At 41.5% G+C, this 26,625-nt stretch overlaps 1 protein-coding gene across 1 annotated transcript in view; it reads right to left on the bottom strand.

Moving 5' to 3' along the window:
- The window catches only part of LOC124283090 (protein FAM114A2-like), a 41,599-nt gene extending 24,133 nt beyond the window's left edge, over window positions 1–17,466 (bottom strand). The window contains 11 exon segments of the mRNA XM_046719116.1: window positions 3,563–3,702; window positions 3,960–4,043; window positions 5,579–5,667; window positions 7,320–7,454; window positions 7,457–7,474; window positions 7,757–8,039; window positions 9,246–9,484; window positions 10,073–10,183; window positions 12,684–12,771; window positions 13,319–14,141; window positions 17,385–17,466. Of these exon segments, the coding sequence (XP_046575072.1) occupies window positions 3,563–3,702; window positions 3,960–4,043; window positions 5,579–5,667; window positions 7,320–7,454; window positions 7,457–7,474; window positions 7,757–8,039; window positions 9,246–9,484; window positions 10,073–10,183; window positions 12,684–12,771; window positions 13,319–14,122 (1,991 nt within the window). The 5' untranslated portion in view covers window positions 14,123–14,141; window positions 17,385–17,466.
- Window positions 17,467–26,625: the final 9,159 nt, after the last annotated feature.

The raw sequence follows: 26,625 nt of genomic DNA, 5'->3' as shown, positions 1-26,625 counted from the left end.
AGCTCTAAACCTGATCCTAACTGGAAGTGGAATGATGAGCAACAAAAGCTTTTGATGTCCTGATCCAGCACCTCACGTCACCGCCAATCTTAGCGTATGCTGATTAACGCTCTCCCCTTGAGGTCCACACTGATGCCAGTGCTGATGGACTGGGAGCAGTTCTCTACCAGAAGCAGGATGACAAGATGAGAGTAATGCATATGCAAGTAGAGGACTCAGGAAGAAGCGAGAGGAACTATCCTGCACACAAGCTTGAGTTTTAGCACTCAAATGGGCGTTACGGATAAGTTTCATGAGTACCTGTATGGAAACAAGTTCGAGGTCAAGACAGATAACAACCCTCTTACTTACCCACGTCTTGACATCAGCCAAGCTTGATGCCACTGGACACAGGTGGCTCGCTGCTCTCTCAGCATCACGACTTCATCATTACCTATCGTGCAGGCAACACCAACATGGATGCCGATGGATTGTCAAGAAGGCCAGACTACTTTCGGACAGCAAGGAGTCTCATATCGAACCCCAATCTATCAAGGCCATCTGCCAAGTTCATTGCACCTCCTGCATTGCTGCAGAAAGCTTATCTTGTGATGAAAAAGTTGTTTGCCCAGATGACATAATTCCATTGACCCCTACATCACTGTCCTGGAAGAAGGAACAACTCAGTGATCAACATCTTGGGCGTGTAATCCATCTCATCAAGGAAGGAGTTAAGCTCACAGCGTCAGCGGTCACTTGAGGATCCTACAGTGAGAAGATTACTTCAGGACAGGGACAAGTTGTTTCTCAAGGATGGGATCTTGTTCAGGCGAATTAACAACATCGAAGGTATTGAACATCAGCTAGTTCTACCAAGGAACAAGATACAGGAAATACTTCAGTCTCTCCATGACAACTCAGGACACCAGGGCCCAGCGACAGAACTCTCCATCTTGTGAGATCAAGGTTTTTCTGGACTGGAATGTCTGAGGATGTTGAGAAGTACATTAAGAACTGTGGTAATTGTGTCCGGCGCAAGTGCAAAACCACTGTGAAAGCCGGCATCACTTATAAGCATCCACACTTCACAGCCCATGGAACTTTTCTGTTTGGACTATCTCAAGCTTGAAGAATCCAAAGGAGGCTACGAGAATATCCTTGTGATCACGGATCATTTTACTTTCGCGATGCTATTGCCATCCCAGCTTCGTAACCAATCAGCCAAGACCACAGCGAGAGTACTGTTTGACAATTTTCTAGTACATTATGGATTCCGGCTAAACTCCACAGTGACCAAGAGAGGAACTTCGAGGGCAACATCATCAGAGAACTCTGCCAACTTACTGGGATAAAGAAGACAAGAACGGCGCCATATCACCCTCAAGGTAATGGTATGGCCGGAGCGTTTCAACCAGACTGATGAACATGATGGGTACCCTGGATGAAGAGAAGAAGAGTGACTGGAAAACTTATGTACCTGCTCTCGTTCATTCCTACAATGCCACAAGTCACGAGAGTACCTCCCTTCTACCTCATGTTTGGACGACACCCTCGACTCCCAGTGGACGCCTTTCTTGGATTCGACCTTGGACAAGGACAAGCTACCTGTACTCAATACGCTAACAACCTCAAGAAGCGGCTACAGTTTGCGTACAACATAGCCTCCAAGGAATCTAGGAAGGCAGGACAACGCTACAAACAACATTACGACAAGAAAGTGAGAGAGTCCTTTCTACAACCAAATGATCGTGTTCTGGTGCGACTTGTCGGACTTACAGGAAGGAACAAGCTTGCCAACAAGTGGGGAAAAACGTCTATGTCATTGTGAAACAACCCAGCGAGGACATTCCGTCTACACTTTGAAGCAAGAGAGTGGCCAGGGGCCAATGAAGACTCTCCACGCTAACATGCTCCTGCCACTGGAATCTGTTTCCCTCCAACAAGACCGCCCAGGACAGAACGACGCCAATCTAGAAGAAGCAAAGAATCGGGTATCACTTGGTGAAGGAGTTTCAAGCTTCAGACAGATCCGAAGAAGACAGTCAGGATGAAGAGGAGATCATACTGCTGCCAAGACTGAGGAGTCAAACCAGAGCCACGAATTTGATTCCAAGTGCTGCTAATGCTTCTCGTCCACCCTCAGGATCTTCTGGAAGCCAGCCAGAGACCACAGAGCCAGCAGCTGATACAGTTATCCCCTGCCAGTATTTCCGTTCGGAAAGGTCGACTTCAGCGCCGCCCTCAAGTACTGCTGTGGAACCAGAAGATGCAACCCCTCCTGTCATCAGCGTTCAGCCTGCATCACCTGCCCAGATGGGCGGCTCTGGAGTCGGGGAGGCCTACCCGACTCAGAACCTGTCCAGCCTGGATGCAGAGTGATCAGTGGGTGACAAACTTCCGGGGCCGTCGTTAAGTAGCGAAGCGGAAGAGGAAGAAGTTTTTGTTTGAAGTTCTTGTACATAGTTTAGTTGGTTTGTTCAGTTGGTTTGTCAGTTTCTTTCAATGATTTCCTGATCATTGAAACCTTCTGACTTTCATAGGAGTACCAGGTGTTTTGTTTTCCATTATTTGGTGTTCCTTTCAAAAGCATGCGATGTCATTAAAAGCAACTAATTCAGTTGGGGATATTTTCATCAATATCCCTGTTTGATCATTTTCCTCTCTCATTGTTGACCATGTCCTTTGTTCTATAAATGTTGAGGACACCATTTTCCAAAGGGGGAATATGTAGCCGACAACCTTCTATTTCCTTTTATTTCAACAGAGGGCTGCTTCTCCACTGGCTATATGTAGAGAGTTATGCGTGCCACCCGTATTTGGCTAACCGCCAAATCTCGATGCGTTTCATGCCTGTGACGTGTGACACTTTCATGTCACCATCCGACCATGTCGGACGCATACAACATCTTTCTCATGTTGTAATGTTCATATTTCACAGGTAAGCACCCTCTCTACATATATTCTTTCTACATCTATATCATTGCTAGTATATATATTATTGTCATCAACATAGTAATAACATATATCTTAAGTTAGTAATTAATCGCGACCGCGTATTGTAAACTTTCTCTCGCGTGGATCACTTACTAACTTAAAGCACTAGCATTGCATGTAAGACAGTGTGTGAATGATCAATAATTATGATTTTATATCTACAGTATACTAAATCATCAGTTGTATATAATTTTGGCTGATAAGCTAATGCGTGGCGTCACATCAATTGTAAATATCCCGGACGAAACGCTTATGCGTGACGTCATATATATTTTATCAATTATACAATTATAGCATAACTATTATATACCAATCTTATATCTATAATTGTATTGTTTATTGCCGATGTATTCATATAAGATATATACGACTTTCATGTCACCATCCGACCATGTCGGACGCATACATCATCTTTCTCATGTTGTAATGTTCATATTTCACAGGCAATAAACTGGTGCATATCTTAAGCGACATTCCCCGTCTCATCAATTATTGTCCTTGGGACATCTCAAGACCAGAACCCGCGACACATAGACTGACATCATATACTAGTAGTTAGAATACTGGGACTGTAACCAACAACTCGTACCTGGCAAGACTCTTGGAGCGGTTCTGGTAGGGAGTGTCGGTGTCTTGTTGCAGCAGAATCAGCTCCCCAGCCTTGTGGAACTGCTCAACAGACTTGGCTGTCAGCTCTGCCAGAGCCTCTATAGCAGTGTGGAATATCTCCTGAAACACACAATGCTAATATAGTAGTGATAAGATTACGTGACCAGAGGTTTGGGTGTGTGAAACAGGACCCTGGTTGTGGAAACTGCAGAAATGCCTGGGAATTCAGGCAATCTGTCAAAACTCCTAATGATCAGTTATGATCTCATTAGCATGATTCGCCACAGGTAAGCAGGTTCTACTTTGTAAGACACACTTAATATTATCTGGGAGATTATATGATTTGTGTGAATGGTAACCATGGTAACTGGTCTTACTTTTGGTTCTGTTATCTTCTTCTCTTCTCCTTCTGGGGGATCAGCGTAAAAGTCGATGATCCACTTTCGGATTTTCTCCTGGACCTGCACACAGGGACAAGTAGGTTCAAAACACATCCCAGGAAGCTTGTTATGTATGCACAGGGTTTTATCTTGGATCCCAAACTGAATCCCTTTGGTAAGGTAAGTTGGCAATCAACTGTTATTTTGTTCACAACTGGGATTATTTTAAGTTATTCTTTTCTAAAATTCACTGATATTTTATCATTGCATTAAATCAAATCTCTACATCCTCTTTATCTACAGGTCAAGTTAACAGTGAAACACCAGCCACTTCTACAAAGTAATCACATTAGTAACTTGATCCATAAGTACATGAATTGGGGCATGCTGCTTCCCAATCTGGGATTGCTTTTCAGCAGATTGGGAGGATAAATATCAGCCTCACAGTAGATCTAGATAATTCTCTTGTATGGATCCTTAAAGGTCACATGCAACCAAAAAATCAAACATAATTAAAACACAATTATCACTTATTCATGACATATAATATACATTGCTGGTTATGAAAAAACATATAAACAAAATTATAAGCGTACAATCGCAAATCAAAAGTGCAATATTGTGTACTTGGGTTTACTTCCCAAGAAACGAAGCAGCCGGGATACCGAACCCAGTCAGAGCGGGTGGGTGTGCACTCAAGTGTAATGGCTGGTTCATTAGCAGATTCCCTCACGGTTCATTGTGTTTGTATATAAAGAGATGTTGGGTTTTGTAAATACATGCTCATTTTTTGTGTATAACATTTTGCAATCAAAAGACATCATAACATGTCATGTGTTCAAGTATCACACCTGCCTGTCTGTGTAATTACATAATGTGACAGAGACCGAACTCAGGCCATAAATCAATGCATTTTGTTTATGGTGTATAGCCTGATTGGTGTTAAGTTCAAATTGAATGTTGTCAGTGATAGCAGCTGTGTATTGACTATTGTCATTAGCAGACAGGCAGGCAGACACACAGGTGTCAATAAAACAAGACATTGAGTTTTGTCTGTGACAACGACATATCTATATCACAGTTAGAAATTCTGTCAACGCTAAATAATGGCATTGCTTTTAAGTATCGAACTGAGAAAGTGACTTGGTAAGAAGAACGTGTGGTGAAATAGACAAATGAAATTATATAAACAGTTAATTTACTGTCATAACATATAAAAGCTTCGCCTGTGAGATATCAACAAAACATTAGAAAAATAGCTCACACCAAAGCCTTCACCGGTATTCACCGGACAACCCGGCCCAAGCTGCGTGAACCTATTTCACTGCGCGACGTGCTATGGGCGCAGCCCAGCTGTTGAAACCAGTTTTCTCCCGAAAAGTCGGGGGAAAATTAGTGAATCGAACTCCGATTTTGCACGGTTTTTTTCATCGCGTTATTTTTCAACTTTATAAGTTGAATTTGCATTTTTGACGATTTGTTTCGGTAAGTCCATACCAAAAGGTATCAGAATCTGCAAAGTTGTGTTTTACGTTGCATGTGACCTTTAAGAATATATCGATATGCTTAAATCATTAAACCTGAATTTCAGCCAAATGCAACATAAAATTGTGCACCTTATTGAGTTTATCTGGTGTTGTGCCCAGGTGTAGTTCAGACAGGTGGTCGGTGATCAGCTTGAAGAACTCATGTTCCTGACGTTCCTCTGTCAACATAAATATGTGATTGGTCGTCCATCTGCCGCTTGTCAACACATAAAATGCAATCCTATAGTGACTTACAAAATGTCCTCCACTGTTTGGGATGTTTTAGGGATCAAATTCTGAATTGAGGTGGTAAAGGAATGAGTGAGTGAGTATGGTTTTACGCTGCTTTTAGCAATATCACAGCAATATCACGGCGGGGGACACCAGAAATGGGCTTCACACATTGTACCAGTAAAGGAATGAGGAGATATCACTTTAGAATGGTCAGATCAAAGTACTGAAAGAATCCAAGCACCCTTCTTGTAGATTGGGAAGTTCAATTGATTTTCTCTGGCTGATTATCAGATTGTATTGCAGACAGACAACTTAGTGTAGTATACGATTGTATTGCAAACAGACAACTTAGTGCAGTATACGATTGGCTGATTATCAGATTGTATTGCAGACAGACAACTTAGTGTGGTACGATTGGCTGATTATCAGATTGTATTGCAGACAGACAACTTAGTGCAGTATACGATTGGCTGATTATCAGATTGTATTGCAGACAGACAACTTAGTGTAGTATCTGATTGGCTGATTATCAGATTGTATTGCAGACAGACAACTTAGTGCAGTATACAATTGGCTGATTATCAGATTGTATTGCAGACAGACAACTTAGTGTAGTATACGATTGGCTGATTATCAGATTGTATTGCAGACAGACAACTTAGTGCAGTATAAGATTGGCTGATTATCAGATTGTATTGCAGACAGACAACTTAGTGTAGTATACGATTGGCTGATTATCAGATTGTATTGCAGACAGACAACTTAGTGTAGTATACGACTGGCTGATTATCAGATTGTATTGCAGACAGACAACTTAGTGTAGTATACGATTGGCTGATTATCAGATTGTATTGCAGACAGACAACTTAGTGTAGTATACGATTGGCTGATTATCAGATTGTATTGCAGACAGACAACTTAGTGTAGTATACGATTTAATTCTTATGAGATATTGTTAAAGTCAAGGGCAGTTGAAACATGATAGCTTAATCAGAAACAGAATCTAATAATTTCTCCATTAGATAACATAGTGATGGTGTCAGCAAAGGCTACTCTGAATGGGGGAAGAGGACCGATCTGTCAGGCCACAAAAGTTACTTGGTCTTCCTTGGTGGAGAGCAGGTAGAAGTTGGAAGTATCAAGTTATCAACACTGTCAAATACTGTACTAATTTTCTACAGAAAATATCTAGATGATTCTCTCATCTGTGAGACTTCAACACATTACTATGGAATGCCATGACATTGTAATACAAATAATAACTAATGTCACTGAACCTCCTTATGTCCTTTGAAAGCATACTTAACTTCTGTACATTCTCTAATACAAAAATAACGAGAGTTGTAATTTCTCAGACATAACCAAGTTATTGCTGATATTATATATAATTTCCTATAATTTTGCAGAACGACATATTATGGACCATAAATGTGTTAGCTACACTTGTTTAAATGTATGTTTAGAATGAAGGAAAACTAAGTTCTATGGATAGTCAAAATCTTAGAATTTAGTTTTCCTTCATCTTCACAATTTCTAAAATGCCTCTCAAAGAACTCATGTTTAGAATGGCCAGTGAATTGCTGGTTCAGATCCATACCGTAGTCAGTGTCATCCAGCTCGAAGATGTTCTTGATGTCAATGAGCTGTGGTTTCAGCTGCCGGATGGTGTCGTCTGGCAGAGATGACAGGAGGGCCTGCACCTTCTTCTCGCTCTGGTTGGACAGGATCTCCGCGCCTCCAGGTGGGCCATGCCTGTAACAAGGATGATACAGAACAATTGTTATCACTCGTTACAGAATCTAGCATTATGACTCGCCAGTCATCTGGTGAAAAGCCATAAAGTCATCATACTGTATATAGTTCTTTGTAATGGATGAACCTGCAGTGACATGTCTGTTGTAAATATAGAAAAGATGTGCTCACTTTGCAACTAGATTTGTTTTACAGCACATTGGGGGTGAGTTTTAATGTCACTTCTTCAATCACTAGAATACTGCTGACAGCCTCATTTAGCACAATAACCCTTCTCCTCACCCTGGAAGTCCTCAAACAGTGCTCCGTAGTTGTGCTTCCGAGCTTCTTCCTGTTCCTCCTCATGTATCGCCTGCTGCTCTGCCCGCTCCTTTGCTTCTCGCAACATCGACGACAGATTCTGCTTCTTGCTGCCATCAAACATCACCTGCTTTGTCTTCTTGAAACCAGGGTCATGGTCTGACAACACATTGATGGTCTTCTTGCCAATATTCTCCAAGACGTCAATGCCACCAGTAGCAAGAGCCTCCACTGCATCTAGGGAGCCTGACACCAGAGACTTGCCCTGGAAGTAAACACTTCAGTTACATACTGGAATGGATAACAATTTCTGTGAATCAGTGGGTAAAGTGCTTTCATACAAACTTAGCCAAACCCGTAGGGGTTTTCAACTCTTTGAAGAGAGTGTTCCTCAGTTACGTGATGTGCGGCCTGAAGGGAGGCATTTCAGGCGGTGACCCGTGGGAGGTGGTCATACATATTTCTGCCATAAGACATGTTAATAACATATAACTTGTCATAGTGTTCAAAACCCGCCCTGCAAACTTCTAGTGGTGTTCCGATTAATTGAAATAATCGAAGATTGGTCGCAGTGGCCAAACGACCAAGCAATCGATCACATTTTCTCATAATCGAACACAAACGATTTTGGAACCGCTGTAATAGAGTTTGAAACACTTGATGATGGAACATATCTAGGACGTTGTCAGGGCTGGAAAACGTGTTTTATTCTTAGAAAACTCCCTTCACTTTCTGAAAAGTCATGACTGAATATTTTTGAAAGTCATGACTGCAATATCCGCGGTGGGGGGACACCAGAAATATTTTTTGAAGAATCTGGGACGCCCGAATATTTTTGAAGAATCTGGGAAGTTTATGTTACACTGGAACTGAATCATTTTACACTGGATATGAAATTTGCAAATGTAATGTGTGCAGTTTCTAAATAAAACAAAAACAACAACGGAGAACCAAATGTTTATTCTTTATACATATCTGCAACTACAAGCTGAATAGGAAAATCTAAAAAATGACGCTAACCAATTTTTTTCGATGATTGGTCGTTGGTATTGAACCAATCATCAATTGTGAGATTTCAACCAATTCCCAACACTACAAACTTCCCTCCTTTAGGTGAAGAGGATGGGAAGGAGGCACATACACCCAAACCTTCAGTGGATATATCAATAACAGACATTGAACACGCTACACTCAGCAATATTCCAGCTATATGGCGGCGGTCTGTAAATAATCGAGTCTGGACCAGACAATCCAGTGATCAACAGCATGAACATTGATCTACGCAATTGGGAACCGATGATATGTGTCAACCAAGTCAGCGAGCCTGACCACCTGATCCCATCAGTCACCTCTTACGACAAGCATGAGGTACTGAAGATCAATATTCTAACCTGGATCTTCATGGGTATCATTAACGTGAGACTGACTTTAGCTATAAAGTATCAAATCTACAACAGGACTGATCACTCACTGTGTTTTGAATCTTGCTGGTGAGGCTTGCAACTCCAAAACTGGAGAACCATCCCCCTCCACCCCCTTTCTCCTCCTCCTCCTCAGGCTGACCGCTGTCCACCCTTGCTGGTTGTTCTCCATCATTCACCATTGGTTTGGGCTCAGTAACAACAGCTGGTGGACTACTGCCACTGCCTCCCGATGACTGGACTTCACCATCACCAGATTGCTTGGCCCCCTTCTCATCTGCATCTCCATCTGAAAACACAGCCGATACTGAAGTTTCCTGTGACCTGTTTACCTGACAGTAAAACCATATACCATGACCGCCTGTATGATAATCATATAATATCCCCGTCTTTATTTCCTCCAGACGATCATCCTGAAGATCAAACATATTATATACATGTTTACCTATGTATCTGTAGCATCTGCAGAAATGATGGGGAATAATGGATAATGTAATATGCACTTAGACCCTATGCCTACCAGATATATCCCTTTTTATGGAATACAAGTTTCTCTTATAAGTTTGCAATGAGTAATCGACTTTCAACTTTACCTCAAAAAGACTGCAGTACAATCAAGTCACATTGGTAATTTTACCTTGGTCTGGGTCAAGAGTGTACTGAAACTAGAGATGTACAGATAATCTATGTTGTGATGGATAAATATATTGATTGTGCAACTAACTGATTAATTCTAATAATCGTTCAGGTGGGATGAATCAATCATCATTATGATTTTACCCCCTAATTCACTAGTGAATCACTGGATACTTAACACTGGCAAGTAGTGCTCTCCCTAAGCTGTGTGTGATATTACATCATGAGACTGAGGACATACCTTCTTCTCTGGCCTGTGACTTCCCCTCTTCCTCAAGCCTGGCGATCTCCTCTGGTGGTGGTGCACCCAGAGAAGACTCCACAGACTCCACGATGGTGTGGAAGCCTTCACCTGGACACACAATCAAACACACAGCCAGTCAACCAGTATCTTGTATGTTGGCTTGTAAATAACCAAATCTAGATCAGCACCGAGTAGCATATTATTCAAAGTTACGAAAAATTGTGTTGCCTTCAACATGCTCAGTATGTTGTACGGGCTTCACCTTTGAAACTGAACAATACAATGTTTAAAAACAATGAAAACATGTCCATGCCAGGCAAACTGCTGTTCGATAGCATAAACAACGATCCAAGCGATCAGCACCCCTCCAAGCCATTTGCAACACTTACAAGCATTGGGTACTGGGTACTGCACAGTATCTATAGCAACATAAACAGATTATTACCATGGCCATCCGAGTAGTTTCGTGTTTGTTAAAAACTCTTTGTTGAAACAAGAACGGAGAACTAGGTGTCTTCTCCTGACATAGAAACAAAAAGACATCATGGCAAATGCTTTTTAATGTTTAAAATGTGTATCCTGTGTGGAGTATAACACTCTAGACCTTAACGGTGAGACTGTATGTTTTTGTCCTCCTCATGCACGATCCCCACCATTAATATACATCACTATGACACTGTATCACACCACTATCACATCACTATGACAATGTATCACACCACTATGACACTGCATCGCACCACTATGACACTGCATCGCACCACTATGACACTGTATCGCACCACTATGACACTGTATCGCACCACTATGACACTGTATCGCACCACTATGACAATGTATCGCACCACTATGACACTGCATCGCACCACTATGACACTGTATCCCACCACTATGACACTGTATCCCACCACTATGACACTGTATCGCACCACTATGACACTGCATCACACCACTATGACACTGCATCACAGCACTATGACACTGCATCACAGCACTATGACACTGCATCACAGCACTATGACACTGCATCACAGCACTATGACACTGCATCACAGCACTATGACATCACAGCACAACACTGCATCACTATGACACTATCCACATCACTATGACACTGTATCGCAGCACTATGACATCACTATAACACTGCATCACAGCACTATGACACTGCATCACAGCACTATGACACTGCATCACAGCACTATGACACTGCATCACAGCACTATGACACTGTATCACAGCACTATGACACTGTATCACAGCACTATGACTGTATCACAGCACTATGACATCACTATAACACTGTATCACAGCACTATGACTTCACTGTAACACTGTATCACAGCACTATGACTTCACTATAACACTGTATCACAGCACTGTCATCACTATAACACTGTATCACGGCACTATGACATCACTATGACACTGTATCACACCACTATTATAAGTTGTATGCTTCTCTCTAGGGTAATATGGTCTGATGTACGTCTCTTTGTAGCAGTGTTACCTGAGCAGGTAGGCGAGGGATGACGTATTTATCTTACCGCCATGTTAAATGTTCAAAATATCATTTTATTTTATATTGAATATTGTTGACTATATGACATGTAAACAAAATGACGTCTGCCTATTGATGGAAACTTGTGAAAGCGTCATTGACCAATGAAATTTAGGTATTTTACATGAAGGTAAGATTAGACGGTACTATCATGCCACTATGACATCACTATGTCACTGCATCAAACTACTATGACATCACTATGTCACTGCATCACACCACTATCACATCACTATGTCACTGCATCACACTACTATCACATCACTATGACACTGCATCACACCACTATCACATCACTATGACACTGCATCACACACATCACTATGTCACTGCATCACACTACTATGACACTGCATCACACTACTATGACATCACTATGACACTGCATCACACTATTATGACATCACTATGACACTGGGAGGGTGACACACTACTATGACATCACTATGTCACAATGACACTACTACTATGACATCACTATGACACTGCATCACACTACTATGACATCACTATGTCACTGCATCACACTATTATGACATCACTATGTCACTGCATCACACCACTATCACATCACTATGTCACTGCATCACACCACTATCACATCACTATGACACTGCATCACACTATGACATCACAATGTCACTGCATCACACTACTATGACATCACTATGACACTGCATCACACTACTATGACATCACTGTCACTGCATCACACTACTATGACATCACTATGTCACTGCATCACACTACTATGACATCACTATATCACTGCATCACACCACTATCACATCACTGTCACTTCATCACACCACCATCACATCACTATGACACTGCATCACACTATTATGACATCACTATGTCACTGCATCACACTACTATGACATCACTATGTCACTGCATCACACTACTATGACATCACTCTGACACTGCATCACACCACTATCATATCACTATGTCACTGCATCACACTACTATGACATCACTATGACACTGCATCACACCACAATGACATCACAGTATCATGTCACTATCGCAACAGCAACTCACCAACTTGACTTGTGAAGGTGGACACTGATGATGATGCTGCTGTCAGCAATGATGATCCCCAACCTCCCCAGCCCCAGCTTCCAGACTCCTGTAACCATAGCAACAATCTCATGTCTCATAAATTGTGATACTTATTTAAACATGTTACATGATTCACCACTATATTATGTATTCACCACATGTATATTTGCCTACATCTCAGTTTCAGATTGATTTGAAGGCGCTGGTGTATACCGGTAGATCATACATCTCAAAATTAGGAACATTTTGCTTTTTCAAGCATTCGACACTTGGTTACTCAGAAAAACAAAGCTGGCAACTTGATACTATTAAGTCAGGGGCCAAAATTAGATAAAAACAAGTGTGAACTTGACCTATTTTTCAGAAAGCGCTTTTCAATTTATGTCTGCTTTGTCAAAACTTCCTAATAATCATTACAAAATGTATGTTACTTTTCACGGTACAGTGATCACCATGATGCTTTGATACTTTGGCAAATCAATGAGAAATAAATACATGTTAAAACAACTCATCTAATTTCATAAAAATAGGCAGTTTGGTGACCCAGGAAATTAATGACTCAATATGTTTTTCTTGGGTCAGTGAGAAAGACAACTGAAAACAGTCACACAAACCTGCTTCTCTTCTTGCACCTCGGCTACGTCCTCTTTATTCCCTGCATTTGCCTGAGCACGGGGGATGCTCTGAGGGTTAGGGGATGCGACCTGAGGTGGTGGGGCAGGTGTTTTCTCAGGTGTACCGCTAGTCCTGCCTTCCTGAGGAACAGACTCCTCGACAGATTTAGCAACAGTTGTCTCCCCTTCAGCTGCAGCTGGGTTTGAACTTCCCCTTCCATCTCCGTTATCACCTCCACTGGACTTAGATTCAAGATCCTTTGTTTCAGGTTTCACACGCTCCAGTTCTTCAACATTTGATTTCTCTTTTCCTGTTTCCGTTTTCCCAGACTGAGCCTTACTACTGTTCTCAGTGTCTGTATTACCAGTTTGTGGTTTACCACTGTTCTCAGTGCCTGTTTTACCAGTTTGTGCTTTATCACTCTTCTCGGTTCCTGTTTTACCAGTTTGTGCTTTACCACTTTTCTCGGTTCCTGTTTTACCAGTTTGTGCTTTATCACTCTTCTCGGTTCCTGTAATACCAGTCTGTGCTTTATCACTCTTCTGCTCAGCCTTCACATTAGAGGATTTCTTTGAGCCTGACTCTTGTCTTCCAGGATCCTTTTGGGAGTCATTGTTGGCATTTTTCTTTCCACCCTTTTTTCCCTTTTTCTTTTGATTCCTCGTGGAATCTTTCTTTGGTGGTTCTGGAGGGACAGAAGCTGCTGCGGCATCGCCACCCTTCGTCTCTGCTTTACCCCCCTTCTCAGCCTGATCCCCTTCATCAGCACTAGCGAATGCTGCCTCATCATCCGTGTCAGACATGGCGCCTCACTAACACAACCTGAATATATCAAATAAAGACACTGTCATGCCAAGACTCAAACACAGATTCCACATATCAGTAACGTGTTGTACATAAACCACACTAACATTACACACCACTAACCCACCACCTTCAAACTCAAATGACATGAATATAAAAAAATCACCATGCAACATGTCATTGTGTCTGTTGCCTCTTACAATAAAAATAAATCATGCATGCACACCATATATTCATTCACACAGTTCCTCAACCATATTTCTAACTGTAATGCTATAGCCCTAATTTATGCTCTCTAGGGCTGTCTATTGGCAAATATATTGTATTGCAATATATTATGATATGTATATTGCGATATATTGGGAGCTGAAGTGTTTGACAGTAAGTGCCACTAATCGTACATGTCTATCCTATTTTCTACATGGTAAGTACCTAAACATATATGTTATGGTTCTGATAACAGCCATCTCAAACTTAGGTTGCATAGTCAGGGATTCTATTTTCGTTTTTATACAACTTATAGTATTACAGTTTTGACGTTTTGTCATTGAATTACAAAAGAAAACATTTGTTGTGAATGAAAGTCTGTGTAGATTGTAATTTAAACCATGAAAATAATAACAAAAGCGTCATAATGTTCTTTCAATCCTTTTTTCTAGATGGAGTCCGTTAAAGATACATGTAGAATGGTCTTCATAACCCATGTGCTTGCATCTAAAAAATTATGGTTGCTTAGTCAGGGATTAACGGATTTTGGTCAGTTTTATGGCATTACAGTTTTGACGTTTTCGGTTTGAATTACAAAAAAGAAAACATTTGTTGATCAATGGAAAGTCTGTGTCCAGACTTCGATTATTACAGTATTTAAACTGGGATATGAAAATAATAACAATAACATCATAATGTTCTTTACACCAGAGACCATATATATAACCCCAAAAGAAACTGTGCATTGCATTGATAAATGGCAAACACATTCATCGAAAGGCAATGGTATTGCATAAAACAAAATGCATTTGTCTGCACACATGAACGATGTGAAATGTTTTTATTGTACCATAGGGTACGTCCACAAGTTGAAAGGGTAAAAACAGAAAGTCACAACTTCAATAACGTGTTGGCCTGAACCACAGCTGTACAACGATGCCTCATGGATGAGATTAGTCGAGCGTGAAAGACCTGGGGAATGTTATTCCATATGTGGACAAGCGCTACTTGGAGAACATGAAGCTTTACAGGGGATTTGGCAGACATCGAAGGTGGCGATCAATGTCATCCCAAACATGCTCAATTGGCGAAAGATCTGGTGATACTGCAGGCCAGGGAAACACATTAAGTTGTTGTTGTTGGAGAAATGGTTGGACAACACGGGCTGTATGTGAGTTGTCTTGCTGAAAAACGATCCCAGGGCCATGACGTTGAACAAAGGGAATGACAACGGGTGCGACAATCTCATTCACGGTACCGCATAGCATTCAAATTGCCGTTCACAATCACCAATTGCGTTCTGTTACGAGCAGTGATGCCTCCCCATACCATAACAGATCTGCCACATAGCAATTTCTCTCCATTACACATGCCTCTGCGTAGCGTTCATTTGCATGTCGATACACCTGTTGGCGCATATCTGATGAGGACAGGTGCAAACAAGACTCATCTGTAAACATCACACCAAAACAGGGGATGTCTGAGGTGTCATCTGCACCATTGTAACCATGCCCGGCAGTGATGTAACATCATCATATGCTTGCGTCCGAGTGCTTTAACGTTATAATAGTTCAGGGCGAAAGTGTGCTTTATTACACTATACATGATGGTAGAGCGAACTGTATTTCTTTCCTAAGATGCCAAATTTAAGACCTTCTAAGGAAAATTACGATTAATCTAAGGCAGAAAACAAACGACAGTGTCGGTGACCTCAATTAAGAACCCTGCACAGGGCTAACTGACGCACTGTTCTATTGACTTGTCTGCCACCCTACGTTAAGACGAACGTTACCAGAAAACCAAATGATAAACAGTTTGATGAAGGTTTACGTTCGGGTTAAATATCTTCTCTAAGTTATTTTAACCAGATCTGTGCTTAACGTAAACCATATGGGGCAATATGAACGTCGCATTTGTACTACCAACATATGTTTAGATCACTACATCCAAATGAAGCTGACCAGTCATGCGACATTCCACGATTGCATTGTGGGAATGTAAACATTGCGAACGTTACCGTGTCGCTGTAAAATTGTGGGTCAAACTGAGACATTTTATCCATCGGAAAACATAAACGTAATGTTTCCACTAGTGATATTAGCTGAGTGAAGCAACTGCAAACCAAGAAACGGGATGCAACGGGGTAGGTTACTGTATGAGGCTGTACGAGGCGATGACAACTGACATACATCGTGACGTCGGTTACATTGTGACGTAATGCAAAAGTGTTCGATTTCGAGGGGGCAGACTAGAATGGCGCAGTGACTCCAATACATTGTGATGTAATGCAAAAAGTGCACATTATCGTCTGATAAAGTAATGTCAACGACTTTGATCTTTCACCGAAGCATCTTAGAAAACAACTTCTTTTATATTGTATGACATTTCATTACAGATTTATGTACCACTGTCAAGCAGCAGAGAAGCATAAACCTAAATGATATTAATAATTTCAACAAAGCTGTCATGAACTGAAAGCTGTTAACATGTAAATGGAGGCATTAATGTTGCTGTCATGTGTAGTCTTATTTGGATACAAAACCATTTAGCATATCAGTATTATCATCCTTTAGATCATAGTCCACTGATGAAACTATACCACAATGCAGTAATGTAAGCCCCACGACACAATCACTAGTTTTAGGGGTATTGGATACCAGAGACCATATAATCTATTATGTGGACCTCTGGTCTCTGACTCTGATGATACACAGTCCTATCGTACACAACAACGACACATAAGTCATTACAACCACAACACTGTCATCACCAAAAACTATAAGCAGCAGAATTTCAGGGGTGTTTCACTACGATACTTCCTTTCAGCCAGCGAAAAGGAAAGACTAAATCTGCAGTTGCGTTTGGCACGGTGACATCATGGGTATTGCGAACGCTGGACATACACAACAAACTAATTTCTATTTTTAGATATGTGGACGAGCACTTGCAGGTAATTATTGAACTTCCCTGTTGTGTTTCACGAACATTAACATGCAGAACTTGTAACAATGAAACTGTCAGACAAATATGACCACCCTGCCTCCTAAAACTCACCAGATTCTTTTCAATATTTGTTCCAGCCACGTCAACTGGCAAAATGTGACTTTGTTGATGTTTGAACGCGCATGCGTATAGCAGACGGAAGTGGAAATAATGCCATAAAATGGTTGATAACATCTGTGCGCAAACATTTTTGTTTGAAAGAGTTGGAAGTGTTTAACATGTGTTCGAATGTTCAATGCCTGGTTTTACGATATGTACGTGATTGTCCAATTTACGCGATATAAACACCTCGGCAAAAAGACATTTTACCTTTAGAAGCGTACGTAAAATCGGTGTCTATGCTGCTCCTAATTTGATGAGCGCTCTTTCAAGTAAATAGAGGTGAGGTGAGGTGAAATTGGGTTTAACGTCGTGCTTGGGAATATTTCGCTCATATGACGACGTGCATGCGCGTGTATGTGTATGTGCGGCTGCTTGTACTAGCCCAGACTGAAGCTGGTTTTATAGTGCTAGCCCACTGAGATACCATGCCGCAGTGAAGCACGAATACCCCACTCAGACACATTATACTAACTTGTATACCATTATACCAGTCCTTGTTGTACCCATTAATGCCGAGCGCCAGGCAGGGACCAACAAGTACCATATTTTAACGTCTTTTGGTATGACGCGGCCGGGGAATTCAAGTAAATAGAAGCCCAGAAAAAATCACTTCTTGCAGACCAACTTCCCAAAAATGATTTTGTCTTGCATATCGGAAATAACATCTCTCGGGAGTATTTTGGCTATATAAATATATTAGTTTCAATACAATTTTGAAAATAAATAAATAAATAAATAAACGTTGCTACATATGACTAAACATATGATTAAAAAGAATGATACGGTACCAGAAAACTGTGCCAATATCTGGTCACAAGGAGACCGTGCGTAGATCGAAACCTCGTCAATCTGAACGGCTACCTTCCTCACACTATCCAGACAGTCAACACAAAATAAACGCGAGAAAGGCTCCAATGTACTTGACTTCTGCAGCAATAAACAAATTTGTGCTGTACCAACAAAAACACTCATCTCAAATTGCATTAATTAAATGCAACAGCCCCCCAATGCATAAAGAATAACATCAAAAGGACACATGAATGAAAAGGTGTATGAATTGCGAAATGGGTGTAAATAAGTTAGCGACTAACGGGATCGGTTGGTCAGGCACGTGTCATCGTATCCCAATTTCGTAGTTAGATGCTCATGCTGTTGATCACTGGATAGTCTGATCCAGACTCGATTATATCTAGACCGCCGCCATATTGCTGGAATATTGCTGGATGCAGCGTTAAACAGCAAACCAAACCAACGTGTTGATTCCCAAGTTGAAACTGGAAGTTAACCGGGAATTAGTCCTTAGGAGGACTGGGTGTCAAACCAACAAACAACAAAGTGATTGGTCGTAATTAAAAATTGTATTCTATAAAATTAACTATGTGTACAATTTAATACGAAGGTATTACAGTGGCAATACAAATTCAAAGACAGTAGCAGTGATTTTAGCCATTAAAAGACAAGAGGTGGTAATATTCACCTCACTTCAACAAGTTTCCAAAATAGGCCTAGCCTGAATATGTACTAATAATACTTATATACTTGTGACTTGAGATGTAATGTGAGGTGGTGGTGGTATAGGTTTAGGGCGACTGGGACCGGAAGTAGGGTCTATTGCGCCCAACACATCAATTAAAGTTGAACTATCACAAAAATAAGTAGGCATAATGTAATGTGAGATGATAGGGAATAGTTAGCTCCCCTTATACACAAGAAAAAGACACCAGAAGATTCCCCAGCTCCCCTGGGCCAGAATATATCGGAAAGCCTCACATGCAGGGTTATGGTACTCTGTAGATCCCCCCAGAACGCTGTGTATATGTAGCACATCAGTCACTACAAAATTTATGGACAATAACTTCTTATATACTGGACAAAATAAGTTAGGGATATTGGTATTTTTATGATTTATATTTTATCAGTGTGTCAATGAATAAATAGATCATTATTCATAATTTCAAAATGTACATATATCCCTAACTATTTTTGTCCAGTAGATTTCGTAGGTGCGACACAGCTATTCATATCTGAGGTCAAAAGCCCATCAACCGATATCAAGGATATTACTTCTCAGTATGGCGCACTTCTCAAACGTCTCTTTTCTATCTGTCCTCTTGATTTGGTACATCTCTGGAATCCACTTCTAATCCCTTTCACATTTCTCTGGCTTCAGTATACACATTTTCTAGTTAATTATTTTAATTATTGAGTCTTTAAGCGGCATTTAGATGTGGTACACACAAAGGCCAGATTTGTTTGGATGTCAATTTGTGTATTTGAAGAACATGACGTATCAGAGTATATTCTTACTCTTTTATCAGGTAAGATTCATATCCTCAAATGAAAAGGTTACATCCGACAAAAATCTCGCCTATATTTGTTATCAAGTCAATACATTGATTACACAACAGTCTCGTTTCCTGCTGACTGGGTTTATTCTTATTACGCAACTTCGTGCAATAACCAGTCCATAATTTTGAGACCAATTCATTCAACTGGATACATAAATATTAATCACCATTATTTGATACATCTGAGCACTAGTATATTGCAACACTAGGCTCCTTCTAATCCTTGCAAACACGTCGTGCAGCGTGCTCTGTCGTACAGCGTGCACTGATAAACGGAAATCGTGGAAATCTCAAAACGAGGCTCTGCCGCTAGAAAAGTTTGGCGGTCTGGTACGGACTTGATATTATATCAATCACATTGTGCATTACAAAACCGCATTGAATAAGCGCAAAAAAAACACATAACAGGTGTAACCAGTGAGTTGTGAATTGTGAATCATTTTACGACCTCATCAAACAGGGGCAGTCTGTGACGTCTTAGTTAAGGTCATGCTGCCTAAACCTCGACATAAAATATAGAAATACGATGTTATTAAAGTTTAACATTAAAAATTACTTGTAAATACCATTTTCTTATGAAACAAGGAATTGGAATTCAGTGTAACCATAGTTGCTTGTGGTGTGTCTTTTCACTTTCACACGAGAAAATTCGGATAGGCTGAAAAGTAGGTCATTGTCTGAATAGGTTAATGAGACTCATATTTCGGTTTGTTCTAAGTATATACATCCTCTCTCTCGAGTTACATGTCTGCTTGACAAGGGTACATAAATCTCTGTCGAAACGTCGCGCATACCAAATAAAAGAAATTGTTATCCATAAAAAGCTACCATTGCACTTCACTTCTAAAATGCTACCCAAAGAAACAAATACATACATGTAAATGTTTGTCTTCAACTTGCAATGTAATAATAATGATAATAAATGTTACATATTTTGTTTATTTTAAATTTGATAAAAGTCTGAACATCAATGAAGAAAGGACAGAAGTTCGTTTGAGTTTCTACTCAGTAAACATTCCTAGGCGGTGGATTGTTAACATCCTGTTATCCAACTGAACATATATCATACAATATACTAACTCCTAGCTGGGGGGACCCGTGAATATCCGGGTCATAATTAGTCTTCAGCAACGAATGCTTGCAGTAACAGGCGAACCACAGGATCGGGTGGTCAGGCTTGCTGACTTGGTTGACACATGTCATTGTATCCCAGTTGCGTAGACCGCCGCCATATAGCTTTAATATTGCTGAGTGCGGCGTTAAACAACAAACCGACCAACCAACCTAGTCTGGAATACAACATCCCATTCCCTGTTGCATCTCAGTAGGTTGTAAATAGCCACAATATAGCTGGAATATTGTTGACTGCGGCATTAGAGACACCCACTCGTAATATTACATAAACTTTTAAAAGTATTAAGCTTTAACCGGTGTCCTCCCAAAAGTAAGACGTCCCTAAAGTTAGACGCGTTAAAACAACCAAGGTTATGGTTGGTTGCACTGAGGTTCACTGCACTGTTACACTAGTCCAAATGTACTAATCCAAACACAAAGGGAAGAGATTATGGATAATGACAATTGAACATTGTGAAAACACATTTGGAGAACCCAGTGACTGAGTAAGCCAGTCAACATTAGTATTCTGATCAAAGTACTTCTGTACAAATGTGAAAACCATCTCGTTAGTGTATGGGACAGGTTCATTATATCAGTGGGTAAGACTAAGTTGAAATCGCAGTCACGCCTAATTGATTTGTCTGACAATTGGGATGTATGACTTTTGGGACGTCTAACTTTTGGGAGTAAACCCTTTAACCTACCCCGCAAGAACGCGAAGCAAATCTTTCAAAGGCTGGTGCTTGAGGGGAAATCCTGTGTAGAATATGTCCCCAGTTCACCATGCCTGTCCTTCAAACTGACCCTATGAGGATGTTGTTGATTGTAAGCTACGAGCATCCCCCAGTCTTACCAGCAGTATACGTGAATGTGACCATGGAGGCTTCGGGTCGACGCGTTAGCACAATGGCGGCTTATCTACAGTACATCCGGGTTATAATACCACTGGTGATAATGCCAGCTAGATCAAAATGCCATGTTTGCAAACGTACAAAGGGTAGCATTGTAAAGGGAAGTACAGTATATGCAATTAATCATAAATGTATGTTAAGCACATTATCAATCACCAACAATGTACCTCCAAATACCTACACTGTATTTAAGAATATCGAAAACAAATGGTGGCGCCACCAACGGTACAACTGAGGGGTTCTTTTTTCAACTTTCAAAGAATCCTTAAATGTCAAGTTCAAGCTGATAAACTCAATAAGAGACCAGGACAGATTAGGTCGATTTTGCTTCATTTTTGTTTTATGTTGGGCAGAGTAGGTTTGTCTAGTGCTGACGATGAGCATTCATGGGCAGAGTGGTCCCAAGTAGGCCAATGTTTGTCTGACGATGACAAATCTTGGGTAGAGTAGGTCCCCAGTACCCACTGTTTGTTTGCCTGATAATGAGGATACGTTGGTAGAGTAGGTCCCCAGTACCCACTGTTTGCCTGATAATGAGGATACGTTGGTAGAGTAGGTCCCCAGTACCCACTGTTTGCCTGATAATGAGGATACGTTGGTAGAGTAGGTCCCCAGTACCCACTGTTTGCCTGACAATGAGGATACGTTGGTAGAGTAGGTCCCCAGTACCCACTGTTTGCCTGACAATGAGGATACGTTGGTAGAGTAGGTCCCCAGTACCCACTGTTTGCCTGATAATGAGGATACGTTGGTAGAGTAGGTCCCCAGTACCCCTGTTTGCCTGATAATGAGGATACGTTGGTAGAGTAGGTCCCCAGTACCCACTGTTTGCCTGACAATGAGGATACGTTGGTAGAGTAGGTCCCCAGTACCCACTGTTTGTCTGACGATGATGATACGTTGGTAGAGTAGATCCCCAGTACCCACTGTTTGCCTGACAATGAGGATACGTTGGTAGAGTAGGTCCCCAGTACCCACTGTTTGCCTGACAATGAGGATACGTTGGTAGAGTAGGTCCCCAGTACCCAATGTTTGTCTGACGATGATAATACGTTATTAGAGTAGGTCCCCAAGTACCCATTAGAGTAGGTCCCCAGTACCCACTGTTTGTCTGATGAGGATACGTTGGTAGAGTAGGTCCCCAGTACCCACTGTTTGCCTGATAATGAGGATACGTTGGTAGAGTAGGTCCCCAGTACCCAATGTTTGTCTGACGATGATAATACGTTATTAGAGTAGATCCCCAGTACCCCCTGTTTGTCTGACGATGATGATACGTTGGTAAGTAGGTCCCCAGTACCCCAAGCCACAGGATCTCCAAAGGTACAAGACTGCAGGAAGAGTGGGTGAGGATCCCCTAGGCCACAATTCATAATCTCACTGGTTCTATGAGGAGACAGTTCTGGACTCTCACAGAGGCTATAGACAGTGATGGACAGATGACCTTCACCTTGACATTCGATTGTTTCCTGTGTGTCGTAGTGAACCTCGGTCAGTGACAATGACTTGTGTAATAATAGCAATAGTCCGCTTATATGGCGCTCATATCCAGGCACATTGCCTGCTCACGGCGCTACGTACATTACTATCCCCGGTCATAGGACACTATCGTACTTTCCGATACTTTTTCAACTCCATGGGGAGCATACAGCCATGCTGCCTGTTAGGCGCAATGAACTTAACATTCACATTGCCAGCACATCCTCACGGGTACCCATTTTACAGCTGGGTGAACTGAGACAATGTGGATCCAAGTATCTTGTCCAAGGATACTACGCAAATGTGCCCACCTCGGGACCCGAACCTAGATGCCTCCACCGGGGATCGAACCCGGGCCTTCAGCGTGATAGGCAGACGCCTTACCACTGCACTACTGCGCTCCACAACAAGACGTGTGTCAGATTTGAACAAGTTATTATGATCTGTTGATGATTTACAAAACGTATATAATACATAAAAATACATCTTAAAATCCCAATTCAACACTCGTTGATGATGTCGACCTCGCGAGCAGGTCATTTTCTATTTTTATGCACCGAACAGAGGCACGTGAGGACGTCGGCGAGGACAATGAGGGTGATGGGCACGCTTATCAAGCATATGACGCTGTATCCCATGCCACGTGCCGATATCCTGTCATCCTTCGCACTGCTGTATTTTGCCGCTTTCTTTGTTAGGTTCTTGTTGTCCAGTAAAAGTTTCCTCTCTATAGTTTCCTTCACCGCTTCAACACCGGATGGAGACAAAGTCTTAAGACGTTTCGGAACGCAGGCACACCGACAAACCAGTCTCTTCCATCTGCCCGACACTCCGTCAGACTTCCAAGGTCCAAAGTTTAAAACCCAGTCCTTGTCCCAGGAGCTGATGTTCCACTCACCTGGGGGAGTCACGTCAGGAGACGCCGAAGTTGACGTTATCGATGTGGTAGGCAGAGCAGCAGAGGTGCTTGTGGTAGTAGGTAAGAAACCAGGTGCCATGGCAGTAGTTGTGTTGCCAGATGGTGTTGTAGGTGAATGTGTGAGACCAGCTGTCGTCGTAAGAGGGGCAAGGCCAGCTGCTGCCGAAACTGGAGTGAGACCAGGTGCTGTCGTAAGAATGGTGTGACCAGCTGCTATAGTAGTTGTAGAAGCAGTAGCAGCAACAGCAGAAGTGGTACTGCTGGTGGCGAGATCAGAAGGAGACACCGGGATAGAACCAGTTCCTGTTCCAAATAGAACAACTCTTGTATATTCACATACAATGTATGGATGTATTTCAGACTACAACCTCACACATGGAAGCTATAACAGTCTGGGTACTTTTCTTATGGCTGAAATGTGTTTTTTTTCTTGTATCATATGGCTATTCAAATATACATTAAATATATTTCTTATTTTGAAATTGTTTGAAAAAGATTTATCTTTAACTTTATTAAAACTGAGCATAGGAATAATGAATGTGGTTTACCGATAGTCACACTGGAATCAGAACCTTTTGGTATTAGTGTAGCGGGAACCATCATTGTGGACGGTGTTGAAGAGGCAGTGTCTGGGGAAACCAGGCTCACAGCATCTGCTGATGTTGAGGAAAAGGTCCCATATACAGTAACAGGTATGGGAGGTGTAGAAACCGTCACAGAACTGGCACCTTGGTGAGGTGTAATACCAGCGTCACTAGATACGGAAATACTTCCATCACCACCCGACAAAGATGATGGTTGAAGATCCACAGAGTAAGAACTGGATGATCTCGATCTTTGGTCTGGAAAGACAGAGGCACAAATTTAAGGTGAGGTGAGGTGAAATTGGGTTTTACGTCGTGCTTGAGAATATTTCGCTCATATGACGACGTGCATGCGTGTGTATGTGTATGTGCGGCTGCTTGCATTAGCCCAGACTTAAGCTGGTTTTATAGTGCTAGCCCACTGAGATACCATGCCGCAGTGAAGCATCAATACCCCACTCAGACACATTATACTAACTCCGAGCCGACCAGTCCTTGTTGTACCCATTAATGCCGAGCGCCAGGCAGGGACCAACAAGTACCATATTTCAACGTCTTTTGGTATGACGCGGTCGGGGATCGAACCCGCGACCTTCCGCTCTCCGGGCGGACGCTCTAACCACTACACCACGGAGGCGGTCCCACAAATTTAAGGAACTCATATAAAAATTATAATTTGTCAAGGCAATACTTGCCGCTGGTTAATCCAGAATTGTTATAGATACGTGGCGAGGGCGAAAAGTCATCTAAGGTTATGCATGCGTGGTAACCAACATCTAATATGTAACAGGGTTAAAGGGGTCTGTCGATTCTTAGAATATTTAAAGAATGTTAAAGTTCGTGGTCCTTTCAGTTGCCTAACGGTTTGTGATAACAGTCTTGCTTATCATTCTGATTAAGTTCTGGGAATATACACAAGTATACTGCAACGTTTCCGTAGTAACGGATTGTGGAAAAAATAAAAATCTTTATGATTTAGCGAATTAGACTTCGAAGTTTTAGTGTAGTGTGAACGTTTACAAATCACACCTGGTTAAAAGAATCTCTTTTCCGAGTACATAAAGCTTCATGTAAAGTAGGGGCGATTGGGTAGCCTAGGGGTTAAAGCGTTCGCTCGTCACGCCGAAGACCCGGGTTCCATGCCCTTCATGGGTACAATGTGTGAAGCCCATTTCTAGTGTCCCTCGCCGTGATATTGCTGGAATGTTGCTAAAAGCGGCGTAAAACCCAACTCACTCAAATATCAAATCATCTATAAAATATCTCTAACATGCACAAAGACAGAATCATGTTGTCTTTAAACTTTTGAAGTGGTTACGTTATTTTAGATTATGAGTTGTGTTATTCAGATTACGAGTTGTTGTTCTTACCAAGACAGCTCCCATCGTAAGCGTCAGACACAAGCTGTGTTTCGCCTGTCTTTTCGCAAATAAACCCGTACTTAATTGCACATGAAATATCATTCAACTTCTCATCATTCATATGCACGCAGTTTTCGATTCTGGAATTGTGACTGTTGGGCTCGTTCACACGCCACAAGCTGCTACCTAAGGGGGAACAGTCCGTCCACACGAAGTCCTCAGAAGGAGAATTGGCCATGGATGACGTGTTTTGTCTGGATCCTCCAATAAAGAAGACACGACTCCCTGCATAGGAAATGGTCAATGAATTAATGTCAAGAAATACTTCAATAAATATTCAATCTATATCACACCGAAATGAAGATAAATACGACAAGAAAATCAATTAAAATCAAGAAAATCTGTCTGTTAGTACATCAGCACTGTCCATTAGGACTAGCTATCGATATAAATCATAGAGATCGATAATGTT

Source organism: Haliotis rubra, unplaced genomic scaffold (genome assembly GCF_003918875.1).
Source record: "Haliotis rubra isolate DU_JTF1 unplaced genomic scaffold, ASM391887v1 Scf31, whole genome shotgun sequence".
NCBI classification, from domain to species: Eukaryota; Metazoa; Mollusca; class Gastropoda; order Lepetellida; family Haliotidae; genus Haliotis; species Haliotis rubra.
The sequence above is the reverse complement of the archived record's forward strand: the minus strand, read 5'-3'. Positions and strand labels throughout refer to the sequence as shown.